A 17,815-nucleotide genomic window follows, 5' to 3' on the forward strand; every position below is an offset into this window, starting at 1 on the left:
TACAGCTAAGATGGCGCATCTCAGCAGTTGTTTTTGGACTGCAGTAAAGGATTGCATCCTTATCTCTGTTACATTTGTGAACCACTCAAGTTGGAGATAATTCTGGGTGCTCATTCTGTTATCTCTGTTCCCTATTCTTCCTGGTTCCACATTATTGTAAAATTTGATATGGACACTATCTATGTCCTCATCTAAAGGAATCTAAAAATGCAGGACAAGGCAGGGTGAGAGCAGTAATTGGCACTGGAAACCTCTTTCCTTGTTAGTATCAGCTAATGAATCAGTACCCTATTGCAATAAATGAAAAGCGCGACTGGGTGTCGGCCAGACTTGGTTGGCTAATCTGCTGCTGTCACTTAGAAACTTTAAGTGCCTTTGGGTAAGTTTCTTAACAGCTCTAAGCCTCATTTTTCTTATCTGTAAGTCAAAGATAATGCTAGACCCTACTTAAAAGAATTAAATGAGATAATGGCTCTAGATGAGTCAAGAATAAATAGCTTGGGCCTGTAATAAATGCAAAGTGTTCGTATTAACTTTCATAAACTATTTATTTCTTCGTTGTTTCTAGAAGTTATTTTATTAAAAAAATAAAACAAAAAGCAGAATCCAATATGAGGAGAAAGCAATTTTTACTGTGAGCCAGCGGGCTTCACCCTGCAGCCTCGCTCTTCAGCTCTGATATGTGGATTCCCAGGCCCTGCACCCCGGGTCCTCCTAGCCTTCCAGCCTGGTGCACACACTGATTCCATCCGGCTCTGGCTGAATTGGTTTTCTTGTTCAGCTCTCCTTGGTGAGCCACTCCCACTTCTCGAGTGTGAAACATCTACCTGCCTGTAGCCCTTACCCCTTGCTTTCGGAGAGTGAGGTCAGTACAGGAGCTATCTGACTTGTCTGCCCTTTATTCTTCATTCTTTCCCCCTCACTTTCCCTTGCCAAGGGAGACATACCCCTTTCCTTCTTGGGACCTAACATCTTTACCTGGACTCTGAATCCTGCCTCCATAATTTTTACAGCACTGAGCACGCTAGGGCACTCACCACTGGGGCCTAGCAACTGAGACTTACTTCTTTAAAGGACTATTTTAAAACAACAACAACAACAACAAGCAAACAATAATATGGGACAGAGGATATTTGTGGCCAGCAAAACTTCAAGTATTTACCATCTGGCTGGCCATGGAAAAAGGTTGCCAGTCCCTGCTTTGGAACTCTGCCCCATCCATTATCCCCTCTGCCTTCGTGGGCATCAGTCAACAAGTGTATATTAAGCCTCTACTATGTGCTGGGTACTATTCTAGGGACTGGAGCTGACCTTTTGTTAGGGAAAGTACAACTGTAACACAATAAGTGAATCGTGTCAGATAGTGAGCAAGTGCTATGAAGAGAAATAATGGAGGGAAGGAGGAAGAGGGGGCCCAGGCTGGGGTAGGACAAAGGAAATCGTCCTGATAAAAGACACTAACGCGGTGTATCATCCATCTAGAGGATGGCATGGAAGCGCTGGGCGTCAGGGCATTGCCGTCACAAGCAGACAGATGGTGGACAGTGTTGAGCTCTGTTTCTTACCCCTGCTAATCGAGGCGAGAAGGCAAAACATGGGTGGTCTTACAGAAATCCCCGTATCTTTATAGTCTCTACCAGCTGTCAACTAGAGGTATTGTAATATGCGTACATATCATCATCACCACCACCAACACCATCATGAAAAGTCCCTTTTTCCAGATCCTGCTTTTTCTTCAAATGTAAAACCTTTCTCCTTCTTTTAAGCCAAGACTAACTGTAAAAAAGAAAATCTCTATTTTCTCCTTTCACTTTCTCCTATACTATTAAGTAGTGTAGAAGGCTTTTCACCCCCACCCCCCAACTTCTAATTGCTAAATTCAGGGATCCCCTCTGCAGCACAGTTAATGGCCTGCAGCAGTTGAAAGGTCCTTTGCAAACTTGACCTTACCATGGTACACAGGCTACCTTGCAGACCAGGCTCCTTGCCTCTCTGAAACTTCTGCTGCTTAGGTTCTATCTATCTATCTATCTATCTATCTATCTATCTATCTATCTATCTATCTGTCTGTCTGTCTGTCTGTCTGTCTGTCTGTCTATATACCTGCCATTTATTTTTGTTGTGTCTGAATAGTTCTCTCATCTGCCCACTCTCGAAACATAGCTTCCTCTTAATATTCTGTCATAGTTTTCTCATTTTCCCTCTACCAGTATTCTTGATGATCTATAATCCAGTACTTGGAATCTCCCTTTGGGCAATGTGTGTCTCTTTTGTTTTTTCCAGGTCCAGGTTGGAACTCGGCCTCTTTCTTTGCTCAACTTACTTGCTTGGCAGGTGCTCTACCACTTGAGCCATGCCTCCAGCCTGACCTTTTTTCTGGTTACTATTGGATATTGAATGTTGAGGACTTTTCTGCCTGGTCTGGCCATAAGCTGCAATCTGTATCTCAGCTTTGTGAATAGTTACATTCACAGGTTTGAGCCACCACCGGTGTTCAGCTTAGACACCATTTCTATAAATGGCTCTCTACCTCACCCTATCATTCAGTGAGCCACTTTTGCTGTCCAATTCTCCCTTACATCTGATATCTAAATGTCATATGCTCCTTTTTGGTCCTTGTAGGGTATGGTAACTCTTCAATTAATTCTGGAAGCTTCATTCCTCTTCCCTGTCCTACAATCACAATTGTAATCCTCCCAAACTTTGGCTACTTCGTCAGCCTCTGAGGATAGGACCCGGCTATAGGCAATGCATTCCTCTACCTCAAGCCTGGTATTTCATTCATCCTTTCAATGTTTTAAACAATATGGCGTCTAGAAAGATCATCCTGACAGTCTCCTCATGCCTAACCTTAATCCCTAAGCATTAATGACTGAGTGAGTCCTCCTGGGCGAGCTCACTTGCCCCAACTGGTGGAGGCTCTGCTCCATGCCTTCAGTCATGCGATGCTGACTACAGTACTTTCTGCCAATAGACATACAGGTAAGCCACTCAACCTGTTTCTTCTGACACTGAGAGAAGTTGGCTTGGGCTGAGGGCCCTGCTCTGGATGGACCTGTACCCGTGTCTTTCCCTAGACTTCACACCTCTTATTCCTACATCTACTTCCCCTACTTCCATGTTCTCTCTGACGGTACCCCCTTCCTGTGAGTATATACTCCAGGAAACAGGCTGGCCAGACAGTGGCTTTGTGGAACCATCAAATCTATCTAAGGGGAGAAGGGGTGGTGAGCCGCAGAGAATTCTGCATTTGAATCTGTCTTCCAAACTGTTATGAAGGCATCTTTATCAACACAAGAAAATGGTTTATTAATCTGACATAACACTTCTAATATTCAAGCTTACTATAGGTGGGCCTCTATTTGTACTTAGGCTCTGCCTCACCTAGAAAGCAGTGACAATACCAAGGGGAAAATGAGCCTTGAATAAGATAATGCATGTAACATAGTACAACATTTGATACAAAATCGATACTCAACCTGTTATTTTCCTCCCCTATCTTGCTCTCTCTTATAATCAGATTTTACTTTTCTTCCTACCAACAACTTTTTTAAGTATAGAGACTATTTCTTATTTACCTCTATTCCCAGAGACAAGCACAGAACAGGACAGACACTTATCAAATGCTTGCAGAATGAGTATATGAAACCCAAAGAATCCGCCTCCACCATTCTTAACCTTTATTCCCTTTTCTTCCTCTAGAGCCTGTAATCAAGTCTGATGAATTCTGTCTATGGTTCTGCATGACTCTTGTAATCATCACATTTTCCTGAAAACCTTTAGCTCCTCAACCAACCTCTGGAATGGTTCATTATCTTCTGAAAATACTGATGAGATCATGAAAAATACCATGGTTTCCCACTGATTATTCACCCATTAAACAAATATGTACAGAGCTCTTGCTTGTCCAATTAAGCAATATTTTAAAGCCTAATCTGTAACCTCTGGAGACATTAAAATAAATACATTTTCTTTGTGTTTATGGAATCCACATCAGTGTTGTAATATTGTCTGGTGTCTACAGAGTATAATTCCAAACCCTGAATCTGGCCTTAAGCATGCACGATGACATCTCGCAACCTGAGATACACTGCTTTCCCCTCACCACAGCATTCCAGCCAACACCTTCTGTTTTGTTTTTGTTCTGGTGCTGAGGCTTGAACTCAGGGCCTGTGAGTGCTGTCCTTTATATATTTTTTCACTCAAGCCTGGCAATCCATTACCTGGGACACACCTTTAAAGAAATATTTCAATGAAAAGGTTTATGCCACAAAGGAAGACATTATTTCTTTTTCCATCTTCTACAATATTAAAAAATCAAAGCAAGGCCTCTAATAAAGATGCTCACAATGAATGAGTTAGTGAACCGTAAACACACAAAGGGACGTACATATTATGACTACTCATGGTTAACCATGTTTTCACTACACTTCCCCCAAGTTCTGAAATCAGTAGCTGCTACAATGAGCACTAGTTATCATCAAGGATCATATTCCACAGTGCATATTATTTTCAATATCCATCTACATGTTCAGCACGTTGCTAAAATGGAAATCTGAGCATTTATAGTTGTAATAAAGACATAAATAAAATACTAAAGCATAAAATGCATGTATGGATAAGTAGGTAAGATACAGAATAGGAGGCTCTCCATAAGCATAAAATGCATGTATGGATAAGTAGCTAAGATACAGAATAGGAGGCTCTCCATTCAGAATATGAGTTCATATTCTGTGTGACTTTGGGCAAGTTACCAGCCCTTTCTAGGTCTTTTTTTTTTTTTAATTTCTGAAGTGGTAGATAACAAAACCAAGTTCACTGGGCTGCACTAAGCATATGGAATGAACACAGTTCAAGTGTGCCAGTGTAATGTTTAGTCCACCACAGATGCTAGCACACAGTATTTTATGCTCTCACAAGAGAGTATACACATTAAATATGAGCTTAAACCTAAGAAAATGTCTCTCATTTCCTACTTTTTTCTCTCTCTCTCTTTTTTTTTTTTTTTTGCCTGAATTACATAAGGGTACACTTCAGCTTAACCAAGATTATCCAGGGCTTATAGCTCTAAAAGGGGTTGTATAGTCTGCTTTGTTGAAGAGGCATGAAATAAAATTCTTGCAAATAAAAGCAGGTGACCTAAGAAGCAGTGAAGAATCTATTAACACTCGGCACGCATACTTCCTAGAACATTTGTTTGATCTGGGAGGCGGTCATGTTCTTGGCCAGTTTTTTTTTTTTTTTTTTTTTTTTTTTTTTTTTTTTTTTTTTTTTTTTTTGGCCAGTCCTGGGCCTTGGACTCAGGGCCTGAGCACTGTCCCTGGCTTCTTCCTGCTCAAGGCTAGCACTCTGCCACTTGAGCCACAGCGCCGCTTCTGGCCGTTTTCTGTATATGTGGTGCTGGGGAATCGAACCTAGGGCCTCGTGTATCCGAGGCAGGCACTCTTGCCACTAGGCTATATCCCCAGCCCTTGGCCAGTTTTTTTTTCCAAATCTTTTCCTTTGCCTCTCATCACTTCAGCCTTTCTAGGGTCGCATTTCAGTCACCTGGCCACCACCCGAGTATGTGCTTCCAAGAGGCATTAGGGCATTGGACACATCTTGCATCTGACCTCCAAGTTGCACAAGTCGGCTTTGAGCAATTGTTTTAAGATCTCTGCCTTCTCTTAGGCACTAGAACTAATTGCCTATTCTGTATAATACGAATAACTGTACAGAGAGATGATTTAACATGCCTTTGCCAAAGCTCCAAAAGATAAAACTGTCAACAAAACTAAATCTTGAACTAGGTAAGGCAGAAAGAGTAAGTAGGATCACGAAATGTCCCATGTGAACATGCTTCAACACTTACCAAGTATCTTCTGTGTAATATTTTCACTCTCTATAACACTCACATCTGATTTACATCAACTTCCTCCCTCCCCATTTTGGATTCTACAGCATAATTTATTTCACTCCTTTATTTCCTTTGCTTATTCTTATTTTACATAGAACCAAAAGATCAGTACAAGTAGAGAGAAGACAATGGGTAAATTGTTTTTTTCTAACCATTTCTATTACCTGTCTAAATTAAAATTGTTAGACATGCAAAGATATAAAGTATAGGCCATTCACAAGAAAAATAAAAATAAAACTGGAAACAAACTGTGTTTGAGGAAGGCCAGACATGAGACCTACTAGACAGGAGTTACTGACGTGGCCTGTCTTGTATGCCTGCCAGTCACTCTTCAGCCAGCAGGCTTCTTCCTACCTTTGGCCTTCAAACCTTCACGCACGCCATGCACTGCCTCGGGATTGCTCTTCTCCGGGTCTCTGCATGGCTTACTCTGCACCTTCTGTCTCTATTCTACTTTGCTTCCTCAGAGGCGCCTTCCCCGACTCTTACCTAAAACAGCCATGCCTTCCCCAAGGCCCTACAATTTCTGTTAAGTCTATCGTTCACTTCACATTACTCTGACACGGTTTTCTTCTCCCTCTCTCTTGCATCTCTTCTGTGCCCCTCTCCTGAGTATCTCCCTTACTATCAGCTCCTTCGCAGTAAGAAGTTGCGGCTGCCCTTTCCCGTAATTCACTCAGCCACAGTGAGCAAGAAGAGGGTAGGGTAAATATTCATCAGATGAAGAAAGGAAGGTAATTTATAATACTGAATGACAACAACAGCAACAACAAATGTGGGAAGCTCACAGAATTCTTGGAGATGTCGCCCTTAGCTCAGAAACTTGGCATACCAGCTACTTAATGAATCTACTGATGCGTCCTCAGTTGAGTGAGAATGATGCAGGATGCCACTATGGCTGGCTCTTCCATCCCAGGGCAGGTAATCGTAGGTGGGGACATGGGTTGCTCGTAAGAAAATCTCTGTTCACTGTAAGCACCTTCCTGGTTTTTACAGGGTACAGGGCTACTGGCTTTTATATAAAATAATTCCAATCTAATTTACTGGAGTGATTTTATATACTATTTTAGTTTTAGTATATTCTTGTGTAAGGGTCTCTAAAATTCAGTTCTCACTCTTGCTTTTGAACACATATATATACATATGTATGTAACATATCCATATAATACACACATTAAGTTTAAAGGTAACAAGCATCTAACATAATTTGAATAAATACTCATTATAACACTAATATATGCTAGATACTAGAGGTAAAAATGAAACAAATGAAATAAAAATACAGTCTTGGACTTTCTGAAGATGACAATATTGAGGGAGTAATAAAGTATAAACAATGTTAAGATAACATAGTAAGAGATGCCCAAGATCTCACCAGCACTGCGAGAGCCAAGAAGCAGTGTGAGAGCCGAGAAGCAGGCTGTAACCTAACTGGGGTATTCTGAGAAGCTTCATGACAAAGGTCATGTCTGCAATGAGCCTTGACAGTGGCTGGCTGTAAACTTGGGGACAGAAGAAGTGATGACATAGAAAACAGGACAGTGCTTCCATACTTTTTGTGAGAGTATGTGGCTGTGCATAAAAGTAGTAATAAAAAATAGTTTGGTATTGATGTGAAATAAAATGGTGAAAATGAAGCTATGAAACAAACTATTAAGAATCAGACTGGAGAGACCCTTATGTATGAATGTATATAAGTGCATATTTATGTTCAAATGAACGTATGTGTGTGCATAGGCATGCATACATATGTATATACTGAGAAACTTGGATGTTAAGCATCCCAGAGTCATTAGGAATCCTTCTAGAAAAATAAGTCTTCTGATTTTCGCTTGAGATATTTAACTCAGACTGATGAGCAAGAAAGACGAGACCACCTAGATGATGGCTGCGATGAGCAAGCTAGAGATGGCAGGGACCGAAAGGGGACAAGGCAGCAGTGATGGCAAGAAAGAGGAGCTCCCAGATGTATCTGGAAGAGGAAACAGAAGGTTCTGGTGATTTATTTAATGAGGGGACAAAACTGAGAGTAATCTAGGAGGCCTCACTGTTTTGTGGCCCTGAGTTAGTGAATAGAAAATAATGTAATTAACTAAAAAAGGAAAGAATGGTGGGTCTTATACTTTAACATTTCTTCTTCCTTTGGGGGAACAGAGGAAGATAAAATATTAACTTGAGGCCTATTAAGCTTGAGGCAATCACAGGAGAGATGAGAACTGGAGCTAGAAAATTTTGAGTAATGAACATGGACAGACCCATGAAAGAAGACAGGAGCTTCTAAGCCATATGGGAAAAGAGCAGAGCAGCAGAGCAAGAGTGAGGCGTCTGAAGGAGGTCAGGAGTACAAGGAAGGAAGGGAAAGGTGCTATGAAAGCCAGGTAAGAGAAGCTTGTTAGGTGGCAAATCAGCACACTTGCCATAGCTCCCTTCTCGCTGCCCTCACTACATGGCAGGCAATGTGCGAACTGTTTACATACGGCATCTCATTTAATCTATTATCCACATGCTATAGCTGATGAATCTGAAGTTCACAGAAGTCATGTAACATACCCAGGGTCATAGAGCAAGTTGGTCGAACTGGGATCTGAAGCTGAGACTACCTGGATTACAAAGCCCATGTTCTAAACTCTGCTGGAGTTAAAAGAACTTCAGGATGCAACTTCACATGATCAAAATTAAGACTGCTATATATTGCCTCCCAAGAAGTATATCTTAAAAACTATCTAAGCATCTCTAACTCAATACTAACAATGAGATCATATTTGATCACTTGATATAACCCAAATAGATGACTTCAATGATCTTTCTTCATTTTTGTGTTTCCTAAATACCATGCTGGCCAAGGTAATTTGCTCCATGTTGATCTTCTGACAATGTCAAGAGAAAGGCCCTAGGTGAACCAGTTAATGTTCTTCACAGGAAGACTCAGTGCCCTGGGCTTAAGCTCACTCAGCTTGCTCCCACACATTTACTATGGGTCCCAAGGAAAACCACAAAGTATCTGCATAGCTGGGCACAAACCTAGCACAAATGTAGAAAGTCTTCAAAATATACAGTCTATCGAAGGCTTGTTTTAGATGATAAAATTATTTTTCATTTAAAGAGAATAAAAAAGACACATTCTTAATATGAAAGTTGTAATTTTCTCATTTCCCACTAGAGGAAGCAATTGCATCACTCTTACCATTTGGTGGATAAAAGACAGCATATTCCTCCAATCCTAGTTTTCCTGTAAAAGAAAAGAGTTTCAATATAAGTAAAATAAAAATTTAATGTTCTGCAAATATAGTAATAATTAGTTTAATTTTAAAGTCTAGTTTATTTTATTTCACGATATGGAATTAATCTGAAAATTTGCCAGCCCCTAATCTGCCAACATTAGCAAACTTGAGATGAGTTAAAATCAAAATACAAACAAATGCTTTCAAGCTGCTAAAGAATTTAAGAGGAATCTATTTATAAACATAAAATTCCTTTGCAAATAATCTTATTCATTAATCCAAGTCTTAAGCTTGGCAATACCATATTAGTTGGTACTTTTAGGGATGTGCGGAGAAGTTAAAATTTAAATGTCTTTTAACTATACGGTGGTCATATTTTCTGACTCCCAAAATGGTTCATAGGACCAGAGAATAGGGCAAATATTTGATATTGGAATTATTCTATACAGCATGCTCACTGTGATCAAATGTTTGACAAAGTTTTTTAAAGTAGCTTTTATTTCTCCTTTTGGTTGAGTTTGAACTCAGGACCTCACCCCTGTGTGGCTTGTTCATATGACTTGTACCCTATACCATGTGAGCAGCATCTCCAGCCCGGCTATTTGCTGGTTGTTTTACAGCTGGAGTCTCACAGACTCTCTGCTCAGGGCTGGTTTTGAACCTGGATTCTTCAGGTATCAGCTTCCTAAGTAGTCAGGGTTGCAAGCATGAGTGGCCTAACTGAATCCAGGTCTTATGCACATTAGTTAGTCACTGTACCTCTGAGTGACTTCCCTAGTGCACACCTCTTATCCTAGGTAGCTTTTATCTGGACAGTTTTTTTTTTTCGAAAACACCTTTAGTCTACTGAAATGACATTTCCCCTGCACTTCACTTTAAAGTAAAAATTTTAATTAAATTCTTTTTCTTCTTATTATGGGTAGAGAAAAAATGAAGAATAAGAAGTAAGAGCAGGTTAGGTTATAGTAGAGACACAACAGATTGATCTTTGTGGTGGGTGACAATGAAATAACAAAAAATAAACTGATTATTATACCAGGTATTTAAGAGGCAAACAAAATTAATATAAGATACAATCCCTCAGTCATGTGCTTTTGATTCCAGACTAACCCAGGAAAACAGAATATATTTACTATTTTTAAAAAAAAGACTTTAAATGCTTAGAGATTCAGTGGACAGACCTTGATGACAAGCTGATATACATGGTGAGCTGTGGAATAGTTCTTCAAGGACCTATAATTGGAGCATGGAGGAATGGAAAACTTTCCATATGCAAGGACAACATATGGCACATAGTGTGATAATCAAAGAGGGCTAGGCTAGATAGCTGGTAAACCGTGAACTAGTTGATGGCCTTAAAACAATAGCTGAGCTTATTAGATAATGAGATTCCCAGTAGGCCTCTATACACTCACTTTAAAAGCAATGAAACTAAGAGAGCCTCAAGTTGGGGAAGCCTGACTTCAACCCAAGATGATGTGGGTAGTGAGTTTCCAGTCCTTGTGTTCACCATTCAACAAAGTAGAGCTGCCTGCCAGCTGCAGTTACTTAGTTGGATGGTTGGATACTGAAACAGTGATACATTAAGGTTGTTAGTGATAAAGCGGAGAAAGCACTAGAATAGAAATTAGAGGGGGTAATGTGCACAAATTATATCAAAATTGTGAGTGTGGCAGCACATTTTGAGGACAAGGTTATAAAAAGCTAAGAAAAATTGAAAAGCAAATCTGTATAACAAATTCACAGTCCTAAAAGAAATGAAAAACCAACCCAAAGAACAAAAACACCAACAGAGTAAACGGCAAACACGGAAGAGAAAACATCCCCTGAAATACTGCTTTGGTAACCACCTGGCAATGCTCTGAGCACTGAAGGGAGGGTGAAGGGACTGAGAGGATACAACTGTTATCTGAGAGAATTCTGAAGTATTTTAAAATTTAGAGCTCAGGAGTACCAATATTTGTTTATAGGACATTCTTGGCATGATTCTGCAGTTTCAGAGCATATTTCCTTCATATTACTAAAATCTTACCTCTTATGTAGGATTTCGGTGGTGAAGCACTGTTGTACGAAAAGTGACTCAGAACAGACGTATCCCGGGAGAAACAGAGCAATACCTGGACAAAACATTGGAAAACACAAGCGGTTAAGCAGTTATGAAATCAGAGAATTTATTACTATGTCGTCCTTGGGAGGCTCTGAGATGGAATCCATACTGTGCCAGGCAAAAGGAAAGGTGCCCTCTAGTGGTAACTTACATTTAGTGTTAACAGTACAATGCCAAGTGCTGAGGGCCAGTTTTCGGAAGGGTTTCTCAGTTTGCCACCCAAACTTTGAGTGGAAGCAGAAAATGCAAGTTTCTAACTATGAGTTTATTTTCTTGTGCTTTATCTGGAAAGGAGAAATGCCTAGGAAAAATCTAAGCTGAAGAATGTATAGGGCTGACTGTAATGTATAGGGCTGACAGTGGCATAGAAAAATGTGGGGGAGTACAGGGAACTGGAATTAGACTTGATAGTGGAGTGTGACAGGAGGCTGAGCAGTTTAGGGAAGGAATTAAGGCAACTAACTCTTGGTGTTTAGCAGGGATGGTGGAGGCAGTGGAGCAAGTACTTTCTCAGTAAAGCGTAGAAGCTGGCTATTCTGATCTCCAGGTAGAATATGGCAACTCCATCTGAGGAGTAGTTTCTGTTTCAAGGAGGGTAGTCAGGGTAGGCTTCCTTGGGCAAGTGCCATCTGATCAAAGACTTAAAAGGAGTTGAGAAATGGAGCATATGGACACCTGGGGGAAGATGCTAATAAGATAGGAATTGGCCTGATGTTGTAGGGAAGCAGCCTGGATGTTAGTGTGACAGAGCAGAGGAAGTGGATGAGAGATGTTAGAGGGATAAAGAGGACAAACCATGCAGAGCACTGCAACCACTGTCTGGGTCTTGATTCTGAATGAAATGAGGAGCCGCTATGGGATTCTGAGCAGAGGAATAAAATGATTTTACTGAAAAGTTGAGACTTGGGGTTCCCTAATATCACAGGGAAGAAAAGGAATCAGCCTATGGGACAGAGGTTGTTTACGGTGATGCTTCAGGGTCCTTCACTAGCAGTGAACCCAGTGTATGCTGGAGGCCACTGGGAGATGTTGAGTGCTCTAGCTCTAGGTAAGGAATGAGCTTAGAAGGCATTTCTGGTGAACTGCTTGGACAAATATATGCATTCTTACCTGATTTATGTACTAGTAATATTACTTTCTTTCTTCAAGAGGGACTCAAAACTGTGAATGCTTTCTGTCCCCAAACGCTAGATTTGTCTCTGCCGAGAGTCAAGTAAGAGGAAAACTAAAAATAGAGTGGTGTCTTGATAGGGCAGGAAGCATACAAACAGGTCAAATGCTGTTGAGAGGACTGAGAACTGATCACTGGATTCAGATACTGGTGACCTCAACAAGCACTGTCAGCTCACATGTCAGCTCGATGCCCAGCATCGAGCTGGTCATTATTTTTACTGCAATATCATATTTTATTGTATATTTATACCATAATTCACTGAATAGCTTAGACTATAAATACATAATTTTATGGTTTTTTCACAATATCAAACTAGCCCTTTTTTGTTCCAGCTATGGATGAATATATTCATGAATCTTTCTATTATATGTATATAGAATCTTCCAGGGAATATATGAATATATGGATTATGAAGAAAAAGTGTGTTCAAGCTCATAAATTGTCTGATTTCATTTGCATTACATATCCATTGCATATTATAAATGATTATTGCTCATATCTCAAAGGGTAAACAATTTAGATATTATCTTTAGTAAATAGGCATTTACCTGAGTATTATATATATGCATATATACACATATGTACATATATGTATATATATATATATAATAGCAATAATAAGTAGGATGGTGAATGCTGGTTTCACATAAATACTATTATGCTGAGAAAACACATTTTCTTTCTGTTAGATGTAATTGATGATGGTGGCAAATAGGGAGAACATCTAGGATAATCTAGGCCCAGTAAAATCACAAAGATCTTCGTCAATGAAAAAGAGGCAGAAAGATCAAGGTGAGAGAGATTTAAGCTGCTACATGATGAATGTGAGAATAAAGGGGCCATGAATCAAGGAATGCAGGCGCATTCTACGAGCTAGGAAAGACAAAGACAAAGGAATTCTTCAGAGCCTCCAAAATGTAGCTGCATGAAACCACGTCAGACTTCTGATTTCAGAAAACTATCATAGTATATATTTAAGTCACTAAATTTATAGTAAATTATTATGGCAGTAACAATAAGTTAGTGAAAATTAAAAATAAATAATGCAACTGAAATACAATAATGTCATATATACTTACAAATACCTTTTTATATTGCTTTAGAGAAAAAATAATTTTTAAAGAAATATTTGTGTTAACTTGCCCTTCATTTAGTAGGCTGGTAGGGGTGCACAGTAATTTTAGAAGAAGCTCTGTGCTTAAATATATCCCCCTAGAAGCCCTGTTGCCTGAGAGAAGGCAAGCTATCGGAGTGTGCTCTAAGGAGCATTTTGGTGAGTGTAAGGTGATAATGCCAGAGGTGGTGTGTCAGACTGAATGTGCCGGCACGTCACCCTGGGGCACACACAAGTGCTGCCAGCTCCTAGTCTAACTCGAGTTTAAGCTACTGAGATTCTTTTCTGCTATTGGGGATTTATTTTTAGGAGGGAAATAGGGGATGGAGAAGGGGAGGGAGGAAGGATGAACAAATGCAATCATGGTATTCAGCATATACTAGGTGGAAGATGCGGGCAGGGAGGGGAGGTAGAAATGAGAAAAACATTGTCCAAAAGAAAAACGTACTCATTACCTGACTTATGAAATGATAACCCCTCTGTACAGCACTTTAATAATAGGAATAAAATTGTATTTTTTCACTTCTTTGTTGTCAAAGTGATGTACAGAGGGGTTATAGTTTCATACATAAGGCAGTGCATGGATTTCTTATCCAACTGTTATCTCCTCCCTCATTTTCCCCCACTTTTCCCTCCTCCTCAACTCCCTCCCCCCCATGAGTTGTACAGTTGATTTACACCATATAGTTTTGTAAGTATTGCTATTGCATTGGTTTGTCCTTTTATCCTTTGTCTCTAGATTTTGGTATTTCCTTTCCCTTCCCTAGTTCTAATACACATGTATACAATATCCAGGATACCAAAATCAGCTACAGTGATATCAGGGGTAAAACCACGGGAAAGAAAGACAAAAGGAAAAGGGCATAATTTCACATGGTATGTTGAAAATAACAACAATAAGCCACTTGTTTCCATAACTTGGAATTCATTTCACTTAGCATCATCTTATGTGTTCACATGGACATAGCTATTGAGCTATTGTGATCTTCTGCTAGGATTATCCTAGATGTGTACTAATTATTCCCAATGAGGGAGACCATAGAGTCCATGTTTCTTTGGGTCTAGCTCACTTCATTTAGTATGATTTTTTTCCAAGTCCTTCCATTTCCTTACGAATAGGGCAATGCCATTCTTTCTGATGGAGGCATAGAATTCCATTGTGTATATGTACCACATTTTCCTGATCCACTCGTCTACTGAGGGGCATCTGGGTTGGTTCCATATTTTAGCGATGACAATTTGTGCTGTGATGACCATAGTTGTGCTGGTGGCTTTGGTGTGGTCTTGCTTGTAATCTTTTGGGTAGATGCCCAAAAGAGGGGCTGCTGGGTCACAGGGGAGCTCTGTTTAGCCTTTTGAGGAATCGCCACACTGCTTTCCAGAGTGGTTGAACAAATTTACACTCCTACCAACAGTATAGTAGGGTTCCCTTTAAATGTTGTTGTTGGTTGTTTTCATTTAGAGTCCTAAAGTGAATTCAGGACCTTATGCTTGCTAGGCAGGTACTCTCTCTAGCTCTTTTGGCATTCTTTGGTTTTAGAATAAGGTCTCAATTTTTGCTCTTGCCAGCATGGACCATGTCCCTCCTATTTATACTCTGTGCACAGCTGAGATGACAACTGCACTGCCATAACAGTTTTTATTGCTTGGGATGGAATCACACAAACTTTTTTCCCCAGGATGGCTTTGAACTGAGATCCTCCTTATCTCCGCCTCATGAGTAGCTAGGATTACAGGTATGTGTCACTGGCACCTAGTTTACTAGGTATTACTAAGTATTGTTCTTTTAAAAATAGTTTTTAGTAGTTTAGTAATTAATAGTTAATAGTTTTTAAGGGGTCCTCATGCCCCCATTCCAGAAGCGATCATTTCCACTCAATATTTCTGAAGCATACAGGTTTCTGGTAAACTAGTGTTACTGTATAAATAAAATATAATTAAGTATTGGGAAACAAGTGTTATCATGTAAATAACTTCATATATTCAAAATTTTACTTAGTACTAAGAACTAGATACAGAGATATGAATTAGTTAGATAACCAAATATATTTTCCAAGCATCTGTTTCATCTTTAAGCTAATAACTAGCTTTAAAGAATGGCATTTAAAATTTTTACTTTTTAATAAAATAAAATGTTTATTGTACACTAGACATCATAGGTCTGTGATAATGACTTCTATACTTAAAATTGTAACTTTACAAACAAATTTTATAAAATCTTAATACTTCAGCTCTTACAATGTATAATGAATGAAATCTTTTTTCCCTCTTTGGCAAATACTCAGGGCAGAGGCACTATACCTTAGCTTCTTTGCTCAAGGCTGGTGTTTTACCACTTGAGACATACCTCAACTGACTCTTTGTTAGAGAGTCCTATTTTACTTTATCTTCTTGTTTAAGTCATACCTGATAGCAACACCATTACTAAATATTCATTTCCTTGCAACAGCTACTGCTGATTTACATTTGATCACACAGAAACGGTTGAACTGAAGTTAGATGCCTTGTCATGAAATTTGTACTGACATTTATTCAAAATCAAATTATTGTTTGTGTAATTTAAAAAAAAAATTACCTGGGCAGTCCTACGTTAATTACTGGTTTTCAACTTTTTATAACTGTTATTATTTTTAGATATGAAAAGATCTAGGGGAAGATCTGAAAGTCTATAATAGTGTATACAATGATAAAATGGTAATCAGATGCTGCAAATCGATTTTAAAACATTTAATTTTTTATTCAGTATTCTAAATAAAATTTATGTAAAGTGCTTTCTCTAAGTCTTGGGATGACTTTCATGTGAATTGGAGATACAACTTCAAAATCTGTGCTAACATCAAATGGAGAGTATTTACCTGCCAACACCTCTTGCTTAGAGCATAAACAACTACAAGAACAACCCAATGATTCCACCTTACCCTTTGGTAAGAACACAATGTAACCTGTGCCCAGCCTACCACACTTAATCTGAGAAATATGGCCTGCATTTCATGAGACGTTACTTAAAGGTTACAAAAGTATCATTTAGAAATCTTGAAACAAAAATATTATATATGTTAATTTCCAAGCTTACCTGATATAAATAATCTTCAAATACAAAATAATAATCATCATTACTTGCGGTCAACTTCACATCCTATAATTAAAAACAAAGAGTACTGAAAGAAATCTAAATGAGTATCCCTGCAGGTCTAAAGAATACATAACAAAAAATAGAAACAATACTGCAATAAACTTACTACTCTGCATGACTATGAAAACTTCTCAATTAGATTTTACCACTGCTGGTTGATCAATATAGGTGACACATTATTTGATTTCCAGTTCCTTTTCCTTTTTAAAGGTTTCATTAGTAACTCATTACTTATTTCATCTCTTTTAAATCTAATATTTACATGTCCTAAAGGTAGAAAAGAAAAATGGGTACCATCAGAACATCCAGCAGCAATCACAGCAAGCTGGCCCTCAAATCTGCTCTAAGCTCACTGTTTAAATGCACATTCTTGCTCTCCCTTCAAAATACTATGTGTATCTCCCTTGCTTTCGTGATTACCCCCTTGTAAGTCATCACTTAGCAGGACAGCCTTGCAGCCCTAATGACCTTGTAAAGGATTGTTCACTGACTTTTCCTGGATAGGGTTTTAGTTTCATCATATATAATTCTATCCCAACTTTCTAATCAGAACTACCTTAAAACTTTCTTCTATTCCCTACAAGACCATGGCAATTTGAGCCCAATTGTCTTCTTTTATCAATACAGTGAGCACTAGCACAGTGCCTAAAACCTAATAAGCATCTTATGCATGGTCAGTGAATGAACAATAAAATAATAACATTTTGAACAGAAATTAATTGTTGTTTCTTATAATGCAATATTATCACTACATAGGTACTCATCTCCAATACTAAACAACACATCTGCCTATTACTGACATGCCTCAGTGTAAAGAATATGCACACTCCAAGACATGTAACTAGGAGTTGAGATCCAGTTCCACTACACACAGCTGTGTAACTTTGTTAGGAATTCTAAGTCTCGGTCTCTGATATGGTTTGGACAAGTGACCCCTCAAGGCCCAACTTGCAGTTCTGTGGGAGTTACGATAGCCTTTAGAAGGCGAAGCTGAGTGAGAGGAAGCCAAGTTATTGTTGATGAGCCCTGGAAGGGAATGCTGGGAACCTGGTTACTTCTCTCTCTCTTTGCTTTCTAGGTAAAAAGACTTGCTCCACCACTCTTGCCTTGAAGGGTTGTTTGCCTGGCTACAAGTCAAAAAGCAACAAATCATGGACTGAAACCTCCATA

General features: G+C 39.1%; 1 protein-coding gene across 4 annotated transcripts in view; it reads right to left on the minus strand.

Moving 5' to 3' along the window:
• Tbc1d19 (TBC1 domain family member 19) overlaps positions 1–17,815 on the minus strand; it is a 125,320-nt gene that overhangs the window by 53,269 nt on the left and 54,236 nt on the right. For all 4 annotated transcript variants that reach the window (XM_048363834.1, XM_048363835.1, XM_048363833.1 and 1 more), the window contains 3 exons: positions 16,586–16,648; positions 11,150–11,234; positions 9,081–9,125 (listed from right to left, as the gene is read on the minus strand). In XM_048363834.1, the coding sequence (XP_048219791.1) occupies positions 9,081–9,125; positions 11,150–11,234; positions 16,586–16,648 (193 nt within the window). The remainder of the gene's footprint in view (positions 1–9,080; positions 9,126–11,149; positions 11,235–16,585; positions 16,649–17,815) is intronic.

This window comes from Perognathus longimembris, chromosome 16 (genome assembly GCF_023159225.1).
Source record: "Perognathus longimembris pacificus isolate PPM17 chromosome 16, ASM2315922v1, whole genome shotgun sequence".
Classification (NCBI taxonomy): Eukaryota; Metazoa; Chordata; class Mammalia; order Rodentia; family Heteromyidae; genus Perognathus; species Perognathus longimembris.